Source organism: Aptenodytes patagonicus, chromosome 11 (genome assembly GCF_965638725.1).
Source record: "Aptenodytes patagonicus chromosome 11, bAptPat1.pri.cur, whole genome shotgun sequence".
Taxonomy (NCBI): domain Eukaryota; kingdom Metazoa; phylum Chordata; class Aves; order Sphenisciformes; family Spheniscidae; genus Aptenodytes; species Aptenodytes patagonicus.
Genome location: NC_134959.1, coordinates 23,868,308 through 23,885,875, shown reverse-complemented (window position 1 = coordinate 23,885,875; position 17,568 = coordinate 23,868,308). Strand labels below are relative to the sequence as shown.

Genomic DNA, 17,568 nt, shown 5'->3' with positions numbered 1-17,568 from the left:
GCAGGTCAGGTATGCCCTTGGCCATACAGCTTTTTTCTCTCCCTCTCAGCAGCTTTTATAACAGAGACTTCTAGCTCAGTTTTTAACATTGACAGGTTAGTTCCCAGCTGTTGTATTTTACCAAGGCAAAAGCCTAAAATAATACACAAGGATGACAACAGTCATGGTACCCTGTAGTTAATCTTCGTGACATCTATTATGTTCGCCCTCAAAGCTGGACAGGACAGCTGTATTTTCTTCATAGGCAGACGCACGGGATGTCAATCCAGCGCTGCCCTCCTGGAGTTTCCATCCAGCTCTAAAGCCCTGGCCAGATTCGTGCTCCGTGTTGTCCTTCTAGCATCCCTTCGTTAGAACTGGAGCTGGTTGGTAACAAGTACTGCGTTTGCTGTGCAGGTTTTCACAACGTGGTTGGCTGTCGTGTGTCTTCCACCCTGGAGGTGGCGGTGTTCCACCAGTGAAGGGATTTATTAAACTAATCTTTCTGGCATATGAGATGGCACAGGAGCAGAGTCACGTTCGCTCTGCCTTCAGACCTCACTAAGCCATTAGGCCCCAGATTTCAAGGGATTAGCACGCCTCGCTGAGCTCGCTTTCGAAGTACCTGAACCGGGCGTTTCCCTTTTTGAGACTTGTCAGGAAAGCCTGGGGTGGGGTGTGCTCACGGCGGTCGGTTCTCAGATCTGGCCGCTTTGGCATTTGAATTGGAGCGGAGCTTTCTTGACGTTAGGGCCCTCCTGTTTGGTATTGCAGCATTTTCGTATATTCCGTTTCAAATGTGGGACTGTTCTGTCGCTGCTTCTATGCTATGAAAGTGGCGCTCAGAATTAATCACTTGAAGAGATTAGCTCTTTCAGTCGAAAGAGGCATTTTGTGTGGTCACTGCTAAGCAAGGATCCTGATACTGTAGCTCCGGATCTAAATGAAGCCTGGCGGAGGAGGGAGGATGTAAGAATAGGTCTGGCTTACGAACCTTGCCCTGCAGGAGGATCTAGTCTGCGAGGTCAGGGTAGTCCTTTGAATAACGAGCTCGATAAGCCAAGAGAGAGCTTGCTTAAAAGTCAGGTTCAAGGAATGGTACGTGTGGCAGGCGTTAGTTTAAAAGCTATCTAAAATGAGCTTCTTTTAGGCCGTTAAAAGTTCAAAGCAGTTATCCTCTGAAATTGGTCGTGCAGATCTTTCCGGGGCTCTTTCCTGCCTTTCTCCGCACAGTCATTCGCTGCTGGTTCCGTACCTGGAGGAGACAAACGCCAGTGTTTCTAAACCAGTATTGCTTACTACTTTTGACACCCGCAGGTCACTTTTGAGGCCCAATATAGGCGAACAGATTTGCTGTCTCTCAACTCCCGTTTTTCCTACCCGTGTGTACTGCAAGCGGTAGGCTGAGCCCCAGCGGTCACCTCCCGAGCCGGGAGGGCCGTGTGGGGAGATGGCGAAAGCCGCCTGCGGTCGGAGGGAAGGCTGGGCAGCCGTTTGGGGTTATTCTCCCCCCCTAAACAACCCGACTGAGCCCTTCAGGAGTGAGACTTCGGGTATCCCCTCATGGTATCCCACGTAGCGGGGGCCAGGGCCGGTGTAGGCCCTTGGGGCCTGCGGCAACCGGCTCCCCCTCAGCGGCCGGCGGAGTCCCGGCCCCGCGGGGAGGAGGAAGGGGGCGGCGGGGGAGCTCCCGGGCCGCGCACCCGGCGCCGCTCCCGCCGGGGGAGGGGGCGGGGGCCTCCGGTCCTGGCCCCGCCGCCCGCCCCCGCCGCGCCCGGAACCCTCCGTCCCGGCGGCGGTTTCCGCCCGGCGCGCCGGGCCCGGACCGGAGGCGGAAGCGTGGGCGGCGGGCCGGGCCGGGGCAGCGCGGTGGCGGCTGTGCGGGCGGCGGGAAGCGGGCCGGGCCCCATGGCCTCCTCCTCCAGCATCGACATCGAGGACGCGACCCAGCACCTGCGGGACATCCTCAAGCTGGACCGGCCGGGAGGTGAGGGGCCGGGACCGAGGGGGCGCGGGAGGCCGCCGCCGGCGGGGCCTGGGCGGGGCCGCCGCACAGGGCCGGCGGCCGCGCTGCCCCGTCCCGGGCCGGGGCTGCGGGACCCTCCTCAGCCGGTGGGCCGCGGCTCCGCCGTCCGTCGGGCGGCTGCGCGCCGGGGCCGGGCCGGGCCCGGCCCGTCTCCCTCGGGGCGGCGGTGGCATCGCCCGCCGGCGGCTCCGTCCCGCCCGGGGCGAGGGGGGTCCCCCTCGGCCCTGCCTCTCTCCCCGAAGAGCCCGGGAGCCAGCCGGGTAAGGAGAGGAGCCAGCGACCCGGCTTGAGGACCCTCGCTTATGGGAGAGGATTTTTGTTGCTGAGCAGAGCGGGAGCAGTTCGGACCCAAAGCTCGCTGCCGCCGCCGCCCGTCTCTGGGCTCCTTTTATCCGAGAGGTATTGCCGCTAAGAACCGGACAGCACTGACCTCGGCTCAGGTCTCCCTCCTTTGTGAAGAATATTTTGAGGTTTTCCCGGGTGTCCCGCTGGGCTCAGCGGAAGGGGGCTATCGGGCCTCTCCGAGATCGGTGCCGTCCTCAAACCTGATGAGGCAGCGGTCTGAGGGAAACTGAGACCCTGAATATTTTTGCAAAAAAACCTTAGCCTCTGGGTAGAGGACAGAATTTATGCCCGCGTTGTGCTCCTGTTGGGGAAAAGGCAGGGATAGTGTAGCTTTTAAGTGTCCTGAGAGTCAGTACGAATGTGCTACCTCCGCGTGTGCTGCCTTTTGCTTGGCCAAAAGGATGAGAGGTTGGATGCAGGATTGTTGTGAGAGGGGTGTAGAGGCACATGGGGTGATGGAGCAAACCCACAAGAAGCTAGCTACGTTAGTTTTACTACCCACAGAGAAACTTCTCATTACATGAAATAGTTTCTCTTGTTTCTGGAGCACTTGGGTGCTCCCGGATTATAATTCTTATAAGAAAATACGTTTTTCCTTCACAGCGCAGTGCTCTGTACTTGAAAAACTGAAAGGGGAACTCAGTGCAGGGATGGGGAGCGTGTTTCACAAGCAGTTTCTGAACTGAAAGGATGTGTCATGATTGGGAAATGGTTGGGGTTGTTTCTGTTCTCTCAGGGTGACGTGACTTTCCCCTGAAGCGTCTTCTCTTCCTGGTTGAAGCAAATGAGTTATTTACTGAGTATGGCTTGTTTATTTTCATTTTTCTTCTTTCCTATTCATTCTCTTTATGCCTTCGCTGTCAACTCTAGTGCACAAGAAGGCAGTTGAGAGGAAAAGGAGCAAATGGACAGTAAGTCAAGCATTGAGGAACCTGTGGTTGTTTTCAGCAGAAATCACTGCCTGGGTAATAGCAAATAGACTTGAAAGAACTGGACATAATAAAGCGAAGAGCAAGAGCACGTGTTTGTTAACTGAAGGCCTCTGAAAATCCTGTTAGGATGTCAGAGGAAAGGGAAACTGGGGGATCCTTCAAGGCTTTTGAAAGAGAATAGAAGCAGCCTCATGAATTGCACGTGTAGGGCTAGTCTTGTCTGGCATAAAGTTGCCGTGGTCGAGGTCCTTTCTAGTTCTAGTTTCTGTTATACCCTGGGTTTCACTTGCAGATTTTAATATCCAGCAGAGACTAGCATAGCTGCTTTCCAAGGCTGTTGCCACTAAGAAGGCTTTGTTGTACTACATGCCTGTGGCTATGAGCAGCATAATGTTATTCTAGGTGCTGTCCAGGCAGATGACAAGAAATGCTCCCCGCTCTAAAGAGTTTACAACTGTCATAGCACTCTTTTTAGTTCTGCTGGTTTCGGTGATCATGAAAATGCGATCCACCGCCAAAGTCTCTCTTGACACAGTTTTCTCCCAGTTTCGGCAAACGTCGTCCATTGCTTCGGAAGCCCTTGCCCTTTTTTGATGCCGTGGCCTCAGCAAGGGGGAGCCGCGTGATCAAACCGTGGACCTCCCAGCTGGGGCACGTAGGCAGGCTGTCGATGCCAGCGTGCTTTGGAGGAGAGTCCCTGGCTGGGGTTGTGGGCAGGATCCTTCAATCCATGCTGAAATCTCTGCTGATAACCAAGCGCTACGCGGGCTCACCCTACTCGTCTGACGTTTATCAGGGAAATGTTCTGTTCAGTACAAAGTAGCGTCCCCTGGTGCAGGTGATGGTGGGAGCAGGAAGAGTTCAGTATCTCAGCTCTGATTGCTCCCGCTTTCCTGCTCTTTGAAAAGGTAATGAATACGACCGCACGTCTTTCCCTTTGAAGGCCTAGATCTACTAGTCTAGGTTAACGTTTTGGTTTTGTTCATGTACCTATTAAACACTGAGCCTCTTCCCTTCTTTTATGCCTTCAGGACTGTGTGCAGGCAGCACCTGTGCTTGTCTGGCTCCCACTAAGACAGTGATGGGCTAAGCCCATTCCTGAACTTTGGTGTACTGTTGTTGTGCCCGTCAGCCTCTGGGGAGTGTTTCCTCCTTCCCTTTCCCATGGAGCGAACGTCACTGTCCTGCTGTCCATAAAAGAGCAGAGATACTTACGTGAGGCATTCCTGTTGCTGCAAATAGAGCAAAGAACGTATCGTCTTTCTCTGGTAGCCTGGATGCTTTTTCTGTAGCGAATATTTTCCTGCTTTTGGTCGCAAAGGATAAATTGCAGTCAATGGAAGTTGCTGCAGCTGGACAAGCACCCACCATATGCTATAGGAATGAGGGGCGCATCTTAATCTTGCAGCAGCAAGCACAGCACAAATGTGTTAGGTGGTTACAGGATTGCGTTCCCTGGCCTGAATTTTCCTTGTGCTGTGTGGGTGCCGCTGCCGTTTCCTTCATGCAGTGCAGGTGAACTGAGGTGAGTGCCCAAATGGTCTCTGGATCGGGATACCCTGTCACTGCACAGGGTTTTTGTGTCCATAGCGTAGTCGCTGATTTAATGACTCTGTACATAAACAGGCAAGTTTTAAATATTCTTCTGGCAAATGAATAATAGTCGCAGTTATTTCTGTAGGCAGCAGCGCTCATCCCGGTATGTTAAAGCCTGTTTGGTAACTGAAAGCTTGCCTTGCTTCCAAAGGACATGCCTCTAGCCCACAGTTACGTTTAGGTTTGTTACGTGTGCCAGTAACAGTGGAGCTTCTGGTCCTGGGAGCAGCCATTTTGCAAGAGCTCAGCAGCAGTTGTTACCTGGCAACAGTATATGAAATTTCGGTTTTCAAAACCAGTGAAAATTTCAAGCGAGGATTTTGCTGAGACAGGAGGAGGCTTTGACTGATGTGTAAGTGCAGATGGAGTGGGCTTGCTCTCCAGTGGGGATCGTCAACTATTTACCTTGCTAGTGAGATAGAGAGAGGAGTCTCCTTCAGCCCCTGTTACATCTGTCCCCTTCTAAAAGCCTTCAGAAGGCATGGAGGCCACCAGGCAACTTGTGCTAGGCCAAATATATGAAGTCAGGGCACGTGCGCTCTTCAAAGCACAGCTGAAGCTCTGAACAAATGGTTGCTTTATGCAAAACTTGAGTGCTGTAAACTTCCATGTGCCTAGTCGACCAAGGAAAAAATATGGGAATCCTGTAGGCACAGCTACACAGTTTCATAGCTAAGTTACTCAAACACCTGGACTTTGAGGTCAGGTCTCAGTCAGAAGCCAGTTTTGGAAAGTAACATGTATTATTTCCAGCCAACCCCAAATGTTGCAGCTAACCGCTGTATTGCTGGACTTCAGCGATCTCTGCAGGCACGAGGGTTAGAAATGACCCTTCGAGAACCCTTTGGTCTGGCACTTGATTCGGTAAATCTGAATTACCAGCTTAGTCTTTCTGATCCAAGACTATTTGCTCCTTGAACCTGGTAAGTTCCTTGTACCTGTTCTTGGGTGTTTTTCTGGTCTGCTGGGATTGCTTGTGTAAGAAAAGAGCTACGACTTCACTCGTTTGTGTGGAGTTAAGTTTCTTATACGGAAGGACTCTTACACATCCTTTTTGGAGAAGAATACTTTTCCCAACCAATTCAGCGTATTCTACCTGATAGACCAGTAGAACCTGACAAAAAAACATCTGGAGGTAGTGTATTTCACGCAGCGCTATTTCTTCTAAATGGATATTGTGCACAGTTGGTCATGCTTTTCCCTAGGTTCAGTGAATGAGAACCAAAGACCGTCAAATTCCTATAACGGAGACCTGAATGGACTGCTGGTGCCTGATCCCATCGTGGCCGGAGATGGACCTTCTTTGGCTAAGCCAGTGCATCGCAGCATTTCTCTGGGAGCCCTGCAGGAGAAGCAAGTCATGTAAGTTTTGTCAGAAAAAGGCTGAGGGTGAATAGAGAACGGTTAAAAATTTAGTTCTGGTGAGCCTGGACAAGCGTGCTGGGAATCTGACAGAGAGTTTTACGTTGAGTTCAGGTGGCAGTTGTGAGTCCGTGCTATTGGTCAGAGCTTTTGTAGCTTTTGTGATGCTGATGCATGGAGCCTGCCATCCCTGCTGCTCAGGAACTGAAGAATACCAGCAGAGCTGTTTAGGGAAAAGGGGAGCAGGACGGGTCGCATGGCGGACGTTGCAAGTCGGGATGGAGGTAAATTAGCAGGGCTCTGGGTGGAACTTAGCGTTCTCACGTAGACCTCCAGCTGGACTTTTTCAGGGACCCAAGTTACCTGAGTGGTAACTTACACCAGTTTGTAGTACGGTAGACCTTGCGCTTGTCAAAGTATTTCTGTCCACGTAACTTAAAACAGGACAAATGATCCTGAGCTGGATTCCTACCGAACTCTTTGCTGAGTTGTGCATATACGTCGATGTGTTTTGGACAGCACGTGTGCTTTTACTGCTTATATGCAAGCGAACATACACATATAGAATACTTTGGATTTGTCATGGGAGTAATAATACAAATCCAGAGCTACAAATCCACATCAGTCTAATTAGTGTAATGCTTGGCTTCATGTGCTGACTCTTAACATCACACCTCGTGTAAATAGCTTTTGCTTGGGTTCTCTGGTCATAGTTTTGAGAGAGGATGCTGTGAGAACCACGAGCAGTCTGCACTGTTGTTGATGAGGTTCAAGTGGTTGGCTTTGGTCTCTTTGCACCTTCGAATGTTGGGTAGCGGTCAAGGCTACTTTAACCAAATGTAGTTCTGTGCTCAAGTCAAATAGACTAATGGGCTGTGAGAAGAGACTGGAGGTTTTTAAGCTGAGCAAACCAGGTGTTTGGTGCTCTCAGACCTGTGACACATGGGGAAGGGAGACTCTTAACTGAAAGTAGTTTCTGTTTTCAGGTGTTCGGTTCAAACCTCCTAGATGCACAGATACTCCTTCTGCATTGCTGTTAAAATTATGAATAGTAAATATCTGAGCTCTGTTCTCTTCCTGTGAGTCCTGTCTGATTTTTTTTTTCTCTTTGTTTTTCTTAAAAGCTGCCTTTCCGGTGATGACAGCTCCACTTGTGTCGTGATTTCAGCAAAAGATGTGGAGGTAGTGGCCAGCAGTGATTCCAGCATCACCAGTAAGGCCAGAGGGAGTAATAAGGTAAGGAGCAAGAGAAAGCATAGTTCTGTCTCTTTTTTTTTTTAGTCACATCAGCTCATGCTTGAATATTTTAAACAGAAATTACTGTCGTCTTTCCTGTGTTATAGGAGCTTGTAATTAGGTAGAAGTTTACCAAAGAGCTTAACAAGGGGGGGAAAAAATTGGAGCAGTGTCTTGTAGCCGATTGCTACTGTTATTCCAGAGTCTGGCCAAGTTATTGTCTAATTTTCAGGAATAAGTCCATGATCTAAGCGGTAGGTTCCTGGGAAAGTGCTCTTCCTTCACATACAAGCCTTTCCTGCTGATTGTTTCTTCACTGGAAGGTCTTCACTATGGAGGGAGGGTTGCTCTTGATAGCTTGCTAGCCTCAGTCTTGCTGAGGGCTCCACCCAGCAGATCAGAGCTCCAGAAGAACCAATATGCTGAGATTAGAACTAGTGCTGTAGCAGAGTACTAAGACATGCTGAGAACAAATGCTAATAATTAGGAGAGAGAACTCTGGTCTTGATCCTCTCGGCATTTTTTCATGTATCATTTTGTTCCTTGACATGCAGTGAATTAAGGGACCGCAGAGAACGTAAATGAATACTGTACTGTGTTATTAGTGTTTTTCATAGATAATACGGAAGATAAAAATGAAAGGGAGGATCATTGCCATAATTTCCATAGTATCTCTTAATTCTTTGCTCACAGAGGCAATGCTTATCAAATAAGACCAGGACTCTCAGTTTCTTGGAAAGCAGTATTAAAACTAAAGAGCAAGTGCCCCTGCAGCAAATGTGTTTCTGTATTTCAAAAAAGTTTCCAAGAACTGGGAATCCAGACGCAGTGCTAATAAAGAGGTGAAGGCTGCTTTGCTGTAGTTGCAAGGTAGAGTGTTGTTCTGCAGTGTGGCAAATTCAGTGAGTTGCATTCCTTCTTGCAATGGAAGGAAATATTCATCAGCCTCCAGAACTTTGAATGTTCAGCGCTCTGCTGCCTGGTATTCCAACGTGCAATTCTTCTTACCAACTGCTGCTTCTAATAGTTTCCTATTAAGCATTACAGATCCTCCCTGGAGGAAATCATGTATTTGGCAAGTTTGTTCCAGGAACAAGTTAATTCCAGACACTTCTCATACTTTGTTTTCTTTCTCTTGAGCAGGTGAAAATACAGCCTGTTGCTAGATATGACTGGGAGCAGAAATACTATTATGGCAATCTGATAGCTGTTTCAAACTCTTACCTGGCTTACGCCATTAGAGGTGAGATACCTTCTTGTCTTGGATGTGATTTGTATTCTTTTGCTCTGTGTACCTCTAAAAGAGGCGAAGTTTGCATCAGAAGAAGGTAACTGGCAATAATTGAAACACTTCTTGGAATACCAAGATCAGGGTGCTGTTGTAGTGGGAGTATAAGTGAAGCTGGAGCTACAGGAGAGGGAAGAGTTGGTGGTGTAGGAGAGTTTCTACTGAGAAGGAAAGCTTTTCTGAAGTTAGAAATAAAAGCAAGAGAAGGACTCAGTGGGGATGGAGGAAAAGTTGAAGGATTACACTGGTTTCACTGGACAGTAAGCTGATGTTCAGATTACTCCTCTAATTAAATATTTCTGCAGTAAACAAGCTTCTCTGTAGCTAAGCACAGAAACAGCCCTGTGGTAATTTGAGCAGATAAATGTTTGCGATGGATTTGGTTGCATAAATTTAGAGTTGAGTTTAAGTCTAAATTTAGAGGAGCCAAAGAGCAATGCAGATGCAGTGTATTTTGCAGTAGGAAGGGAGAGAGAAGCAGAACAACACAGGAAAAGATAGTTTCACAACATACATGAAACAAATGAACATTTATCATCTGCAGTGTCTCTTTCTGCACAGTGTTTGGGGCTCCATCAGCTCTTCCCTTTCTTCTTAGTTCTAACACCCATCAGTTTGTCTGGCCTTTTATGAAATCTACTACTACGCTTCTGTGTTTTTTTCCTAGCTGAGGTTATTTTAGAGCAGCTTTTTTAAAGCAAGTATTAAAGCTTGGGTGCAGTAACACTATGGAAAGCTGAGTGACCTGCTAGGGCTTGGGCATCAAGAAGTGGAAGCAAGAGGGTGTCCATAAGACTGCCTGCATTATAGTGATGTTTGTCTGAAATGGGGAAGTTGGAAACTTTGCATGGTATGTGCATGCTCTAAAGCGTGTTCTTTTCAGTCAGGCAAGCCAAAAAGCAGTACTTTTTTGCCAGGTGAGTGTTTATGCTTTTTACATTCCCCTTACAGAAGATATATTTGAGCTACCTGCCTCTCGGTGACTCCTTTTCTCCACTTACTGAAAACGAAATTGCAATTAAAATTAATTCACTGTCACTGGAGGTCAGTCCTGGAGGTTTGCTGGCTTTGTCATGAGCTCGGGATAAAGATTTAGGCCTTACATTTAATGAAGGCATCTTTCATGAGAATAATCCTGGGAATCACGAGAAATCGACTTCTGTTGACTTTTTAAGTAGAGCAACTTAGAATTTGACGTGCTCAAGAAACTGTAGAAGATACGGGGAATTAAGCTGCCCCTTACAAGGCAGGCAAACTCCTCCTTGATGCTGCCGTTCCGACCTTCTGCACCAAAGCTGAAAAGTGCAGGGAATATTTGCGCATGTATCCTGGGTCTTGAAGGGGCTTGTTAACATGGTACCTATTGATACGGGTTTTCAGCGTGTTGCCAGCGACAGCTGATGGCTGGATGGGTGCTGGAAGTGACAAGCCGGTGGCTGGAAACAAAGGCAGTCCTGCGGGGAAACCGCACAGAGAAATGACGACTTCTCCCTCTGTCTTCTCTGCAGCTGCCAGTAACGGCTCCGCTATGGTGCGGGTGTTGAGCGTCAGCACTGCTGAGCGGACCTTGCTGAAAGGATTCACAGGCGGTGTGGCAGACCTGGCTTTTGCTCATCTCAACTCCAACCAGCTGGCGTGCCTGGATGAGGCCGGCAACCTTTTTGTCTGGCGCCTGGCCATGGATAAAGAAAAAATCCAGTATCTTGTCAAAATACGCCTCATAACAGTCTCTGTGTAATGGTTAGGTGTGAACGCAGCCTCAAAATTGCAACTTATTTCGTAGCCTTTTCAGAATAGCAGCTTGCAGGGGGACGGCCGATAGTTCTGCCCCTTCCAGAGTATCAAATCAATCAACCTGTGCCTGTATTCAGCACAATCATTATGTGAAATTGCATGTAACTTGAAATTCCAGGAGTGACACCTCAGTGCTCCTTCTGGTCCAGGCAAAAGTAGTCAGTGAGAAGTGTCAGTCTGTACTAGCCGGCCTTACCCATGGACAGTATCGCCTCGACCACGTGACAAAGCTTTTTACTCACGTTTGTCTGGTTCTAGCTCTTTTCCTTGTTACTTTTCTGGGGAAGAGGATGTAATACTTCCCTCCCGCTCACTATCTTCCTTCCAGACCTGTCATCCCTCTTCTTTTGGTGGTCCTGAAATTTATTTTCAATGTTTGATTCATTGCCTTAGATCTTTTCCTTTTAATTGCTAGGGCTGACTGCTCAGTGCTTTTGGGAAGCACGTCAGACTGTGGGATATGTTGTGTTAGGTCGTGGCTTCTTAATTTTAATTGTATGCCATCATTTCAAAAGCATCAGGAGCAAAGGTGTTTGTAGTTGTTTAAGATCCGATTTGTATGGGTGGACCAGAGCACTCAGCCTGGGGCAACGTGGTAGCTTTTCCGTCTTTCTGTGGTAGTGTTGCGATGCTAGCTGAAATCATTTAATCTGTCCGTTAACAATCACGTGGATTGCACGTTCAGATGTGTGTATGTGCTCCTGTTGTGCTTATCCTGTCCCTGTCTGCAGCCTGCAAGAGAAAATACCTTTTGTAAGCTTAACCTCTTCTGCCAGTGAAGAAATGCTAGCTTGCCGCCTTTCTTAGCAGAGTCCTTTTATCTGATTTCTTTTTGAATCTCAATGATCCAAAAAATCTTGAGGTTTAGTAGTATTTACCAGAGGACCAAGCCTGAATAGGTTATTGCTGAGTGTCCGTAGCACTGCCAGAATGTTATGTTTCTTAACCGTGGTGATCAGAGAGGAGATCTTGGTTAACATCAAGCGACCTGACAATACCCCGTTGAACACCTCTCGAAGAATCATCTGGTGCCCTTTCATCCCAGATGATAACGAGGAGAGCGGTGAAGAAGGAAGTCAGACATTGGCGTTGTTGCACGAGGACAGGGTGAGGAAACCTTGCTTTTGAAATGTTGTCCCTTATTAGAGGGAGAGAATCTAATGAAGGAAAGAACTGACACGGTTAGTGGTGTAAAGGCTCCCCTCTAGTCTGTGCTGGGGATCCTCCCATAATATGAAATGTGGGATTCCTCTCTTCCGAGGAGAGGTCATGCTGATCTTTCTCCGGGGCTCAGGAGGAAGGAAAGTGATAACTTCTGCTCACCGTCAAATAGCGGGACCGCTAGAAACAATGTGGAGGGCCAGAGGCATCACTCATCTGCTCAGGCTGAGCCAGTTCCCGGGGGAGGGGGATTGGTGAGCCACAACTACAACTGCCAAGAGCAGTTCCCTGTATTTATGTATGGCTGGGTGTCAGGAAAGCATCTAATGGCCAAATTGGATGGAAATGGGAAGGTTTATGTCACATACTTGCCATTGGGCTGGTATCTCGGGATATAAGATAAGGATATAAGAAATCCTCTACTGGATCAGACCAGTAGTTGTAGAAATAAACCTGTGTGCCCACATGTTTGTTTTCCAGGCAGAGGTGTGGGATTTGGACATTATCCGAGCGAACAACAGCTCCTGGCCGGTGGAAGTGCCTAGCATCAAAGAAGGCTTCATCGTAGTGAAAGGCCACAGCACGGTATAAACCTATTTTTCTTTCTTTACTGCCATCACATAGGTGATCGCTACAGATCACTTAGGTTTTCTTTGGGTTATAGTGTCTCAGGAGCTGCAGTTCTTAGGACACTTGGCTGTAAAAAAACCAGTTTCTTACCCATCCGCACTATCATCCACAACCTACTGGCTATGTACACACACTGTTGGTAAGTAACCTTTGTTTAAAGAGCCAAGGTGAATGTGTAGGCATTTGAAAATGGCTCTTGAAAAAACTCATCTGTATTTCCACCGGCCTGTTTGACAACCTGGGCTGTATTTCAACTATTTTGTTGTATCTCCCGGTAAATGGAACACTTAACACTGCAGTGGTTTACTGCTGGATGAGAAGGGGAAAATTAAGCCTGATGATTGTGTGATCTTCTGTGATATCCCTAATGAGTATAGTTATATCTGTGAGTACGGTGGACCAGGGCTGCAGCTGAGTATCCAGTAGGTGATATTTTGAATATAAAAGAAACAACTGGAAAGAGTCCAATTTCACTTCTTGAACAGGATGATGACAAAGTAATTGTATCGCTTAGATGGAGCAATTATGATTGTGAAACAGTAATGACTGTGAAAAGCCAGAAGATCCCAAAACAAAGTGAGCTCTGTTCATAACATGAGTAACAGTAGGAACAGTAGGAGCACAATCCATCGTACTTAGATTTGCTGTCTGGAAAAGGTGATTGTTAATTATTGTTACAAAAAAAAGTCCTGTCAGTTCTTCTGTGAAGGGTTAAGTTGCCTGGTGACGTGTCTGTTAGAAATCACTCTGACCTCATGTGCTGTCAGACTGTTAGTCAAATTCCTATTTGAAGAGAGTACTCTTTCTCCATGAAGAGCTATAAAATCACTTTTCTGTGTCTTTCTTCCCCCTCTCTGTTTAGTGCCTGAGCGAGGGAGCACTTTCTCCAGATGGAACTGTGTTGGCCACAGCAAGCCATGATGGTTTCGTCAAATTCTGGCAGATCTATATTGAGGGGCAAGACGAGCCAAGGTAACTGGAGAATTAGAAAATGAAGGATCTTGGAACAGAGAGCAGCATTTTCTCTGTGAGAATTTCCTTGTTACAGAATCACCTGCGGTGGTCATTCTCAGGACACTATAAAGATATAGGGTGAATGTTTGTAAAGTAATTTGTTGCAGAAGAGTTGTATCACTGAATATCATGTATGCTTAAGGTTTGGTGAACTCAGGAAAAAAAGCAGAGAGCTGTGTCTGGAAGCAGTTCTGTGCTCTGCACAGGCTGTAGTCAAACTCGTTTGCATTGTCCCTGTAAATGCAGAAAGCTTCTCTGAGCTGCTGTTCTCAATGTTGACTTCTTTTATGTATTGTGCCCTTGTTAAGACACCAATCTGTGGCTGCGTGGGCTGTGATCTCCTTATTTTATATAAGCCTGTAAACAGCTACAAGCTGATAACACTTGGTGGCTGCTGACTTGATGCCGTCTTTGGACAAGGGGTGATGTGTTCAGCGCCCACCTTATCCTTATTTACTACTCCCTGCACACTCAATCTTTTCTGATTCTTTCTTAGGTGTCTTCATGAGTGGAAACCCCATGAGGGTAGGCCTCTTTCCTGCCTGCTCTTCTGTGACAACCATAAAAAACAAGACCCAGAGTAAGTCCCCAATCCTGTACTTGAAGTATCAAAGTTTAGTAGTGTCTTGGAGGGTTCCTTGTAACTGCATTGTACTTGTAAAAAAATTAGCGTTGTGGCAGGAGCAAGTCCTGTCCTCTTTGTAGTCAGGTTTTCTAGTGATGGAGAAATAAATAAGGCTTTGGAGCACAGTGTAAAGTGACCTTAATTCTAGTGTCAATCCATGAAAGCAATGAAAATTCTAAATTGATAAGTCCTTTCAAGTTTGTGGTATGGTCAGTTTTAACTGGCCTGTTACCCTCCAAACTTCTACTGCAGTTGATTAAAAAGTAACTGTTTTGTTTTGTTTTGTTTTTTAATTTTTATTCTTTCTTCAGTCAGTTGTGGCTTTAAGGTTCTTCAGAGCTATGAGAGTTACAGTGTTTTTTAATCTGTCTCAGAAGCAGAGATTTTCTGGGAACTTTAAGACACAGTTGGGCAAAATCAGCTATGGGCAGCTTGTGAGGAACTTTTCTGTGAAACGTTCTTATGGGAAGGACCAGATCCTCTTTAAGAGACCTTAATTCTGTTGTGCCTGCAGGGTTCCCTTCTGGAGGTTTCTCATCACAGGAGCAGATCAGAATAGAGAACTGAAGATGTGGTGCACTGTGTCTTGGACGTGTCTGCAAACTGTCCGGTAGGTGTTGATACGCCGACTCCCCTGAAAGGTTGGATTTACTTTGAGCAGTGGATCGTAACAAAGCTCTCAATTTCCAGGTATACTTACTTTGCAAAGGTGATCCTTGATCTCCAGTGGAGTCTACCCTAGCCCCAGTTAGAGCCTCCTCCTTTGCCAGTCTGACCTATCTGTTGAAAGCTATCAGGGCTGTGACAGACTGTCAGGTCAGGCTTTGGCAAGGCAGGGGAGGTTGATCCTTTTATACAGTCTCCTTGGTGTTACCAAGACCTGTTGTCTTGGTAACTTTGGTCTGTAGAGCATAGACATACCTGTAGCATGAGGAGAGGCATTCCAAATTGCACTCCTTGAGAGCTTTCTTCTGTAAAAATGCTAGAAGTTCAATAACCATCTAGGATCTCTTCCTTTTATTGCTTTTTCTGATTTAAATAATGAGAGCCTGCTATGTTGACAGAGCTTAAGCAGTTATACAAGGCTTATTTGCCAAGCCACGTAGGTCCAGAAGTTCAAATTACACTTTAGTCCACCCCTTTCACTCAACTTACGTTCCTTGGTTTTACTTTTCTGCTGGTGGATCGTGGCCCCTCTGACCACATGCACGTGTAAAGCCACTTTTGAATTGCCCTCTTAAAATGAGAAGAATATGGCATACAGCTGAGCGCTGCTTTTTCCACCTCATACTACAGAAGGTCCAAAACCTATAGAAGGGTTATTTTGGTTTGGTGGATTTTTGTTTTTAAATCTGTAGCATTGGCTCTTGTCCTCTATGAATGTGGAACGTGTTAAGTAATGACAAACGGTCATCTTTCATTTAAATGTTCAGAATCTGTATCTAGATCCTATTCTGTGATCTCCCTGCTGGTCTCTTAGCTGAAGTCAGCACTGATTTCTGCAATGAGGTTTTTATTCTAGTGGGTGGTTGCACTGTAATATGGCTGTAAACTCCTTAACTTTTTTTTTTTTAAAACTAATGCAGTTTCATAGCAGTTGTTCTGGTTGTGCTAATCTGCTTTGCTTTCTGCACCCCTCCACCTCTTGTTTGTGGATCTAGATTTTCTCCTGACATCTTCAGCTCCATGAGTATTCTTCCCAGCCTGAAAGTCTGCCTGGACCTCTCCGCTGAATATCTGATACTGAGCGATGTGCAGAGAAAAGTAGGTGGTTCATTTTATTGCTGGCTGTGTGGGTAATGGTGACAGAAGGAGAAATGACCATCTGTGTGACTGATTCTGCTGCCTAGGTCTAGGATTCGCATGTTAATAGCTAAAAATGCAGAGGTTGGCCTCGGCTATTTCACCATAAGATGACAAATGGTAACAATTCAGCTGATCAGTCCTGAGGAGCCTTAAGGATTATTTCTCACCCTAAAGTAAAGCTCTCATTTGGAGACACCTGTGTCTGGCACAGTAGGGTTGAGTTCCTGATCAACATTGACTCAGACAGGAGTGTGCTTATTGTGGTTCCCTTGGGTGTTCTGTTTCAAATTGAAATGGCCCAGGCTTCATTCCTCATGTTATTTCCATGTTCCAAATCTCATTCGGTTGCTAGGCTTTGTAGTCCACACACATGCATGGTCTGCTCTGAAAGCCCAGTGACTTACTGTTTCTGATTCTCCCAGGTCTTGTATGTGATGGAGCTGATGCAGAACCAAGAGGAGGGCAAAGCTTACTTCAGCTCCATCTCCGAGTTCCTCCTTACCCACCCAGTCCTAAGCTTTGGCATCCAGGCAGTGAGCCGCTGCCGGTTAAGGCACACTGAAGTGCTCCCAGCAGAAGAGGAAAATGACAACTTGAGTGTAGGTAGGTGATGAAGAGAATTCGGCTGCTGTGAGATGAGGATTTCTTTCCTGACTGGTTCTGGCTTTCTCATGAAAGGCTGGCTCTCTTCTTCTCTTAGTCTGTAAGAAATACATCCTGTGCAGCTAGAGGACTTCAGGGAAACACAGTAGAGTTGTTTACAAGGGACCTCTGGAGGTCTCTGGTCCGACCTGCTGCCTGAAGCAGGACTATTGCTGGTGGCAGATCAGGTCACCTATGGCTTCGTCTAGTTGCATGTTGAAGGCCCCAAGCATGTCTCCGCTCTGGTGCCCTTTCCCAGGGCTGCACCCCTTCCTAAAGAAAATATTTCTTAATATTGAACCTGAACCTCCCAACCCAGGTTGTTGCCATTGCCCCATACCACACAAACTCTGCTAAGGTGTTTCTGTAATTAAAAAAGCATTCCAGGGCTGTGCGGGTTTAAGCAACTGCAAGTGACGCTTTGGGTAAGGTACAAGATTAGCGGCTCGGTGTCTGAGCCGTGCTTCTTTTGGGATCGCATAGCGTCGTTGCTCCTAGCAGAACGCAGGGGACAACTTCCTCTGGCAGCACAGGGCTGTGTCTCCCTCCAGCACAGCTTGATGCAGGCTCACAGGAGCAAAAGGGTTCCTGGAAGAACTGGCAGGATACATTTCTGTGACTGCTTGTCTGAGTGAACTGTGTAATTAAACATCAGAGGTGTGAGCACATGGTCTGAGAAACCAATTGGTTGCTTCTGAATCATGCTGCCTGAGCTGTGACAGATGTGAGGACAGTATGCAGTCTGAGTTGAGGGAGAGGGTGGGATTCTTCTCCACCACATCTGGAAGGCATATTCCCAAGCCACAAAGCTTCTTGCAACAGAAATGAACAGTAACTCTCTTTTTAGAGGAGATACACGTGACGTGTCTTCTTCTGGCTGTTAGTACAATGAATATGTTAGTGAATCCTGTGGAGAACTGTCCCATGTAGACATTCCTTGATAGCTGCCTCTCTTCAACTGATGGTTGCTCCTGTTCTCCTACCTTTCTGTTAGTAACATTTGGAAAGATGCTTTGAATAACATCAACATATTTTCTGTTAGAAGGATACAGCTGTACTGATAGCCCAGGAATAATGTGCTTCCCTATGCCACCTCTTATACGTAATTACAGTTAATTCATGTTGTTGTCAA

General features: G+C 47.0%; 1 protein-coding gene across 2 annotated transcripts in view; it reads left to right on the top strand.

The window, feature by feature from the left end:
* Positions 1–1,837: 1,837 nt before the first annotated feature.
* Positions 1,838–17,568, top strand: part of EDC4 (enhancer of mRNA decapping 4) — a 37,272-nt gene continuing 21,541 nt past the window's right edge. For both annotated transcript variants that reach the window (XM_076349537.1, XM_076349536.1), the window contains exons 1-12: positions 1,838–1,966; positions 6,084–6,240; positions 7,365–7,476; positions 8,620–8,719; positions 10,273–10,462; positions 11,518–11,665; positions 12,200–12,304; positions 13,212–13,321; positions 13,860–13,943; positions 14,503–14,598; positions 15,650–15,752; positions 16,217–16,397. In XM_076349537.1, coding sequence (XP_076205652.1) covers positions 1,888–1,966; positions 6,084–6,240; positions 7,365–7,476; positions 8,620–8,719; positions 10,273–10,462; positions 11,518–11,665; positions 12,200–12,304; positions 13,212–13,321; positions 13,860–13,943; positions 14,503–14,598; positions 15,650–15,752; positions 16,217–16,397 — 1,465 coding nt within the window. In that variant the 5' untranslated portion in view covers positions 1,838–1,887. The remainder of the gene's footprint in view (positions 1,967–6,083; positions 6,241–7,364; positions 7,477–8,619; positions 8,720–10,272; positions 10,463–11,517; positions 11,666–12,199; positions 12,305–13,211; positions 13,322–13,859; positions 13,944–14,502; positions 14,599–15,649; positions 15,753–16,216; positions 16,398–17,568) is intronic.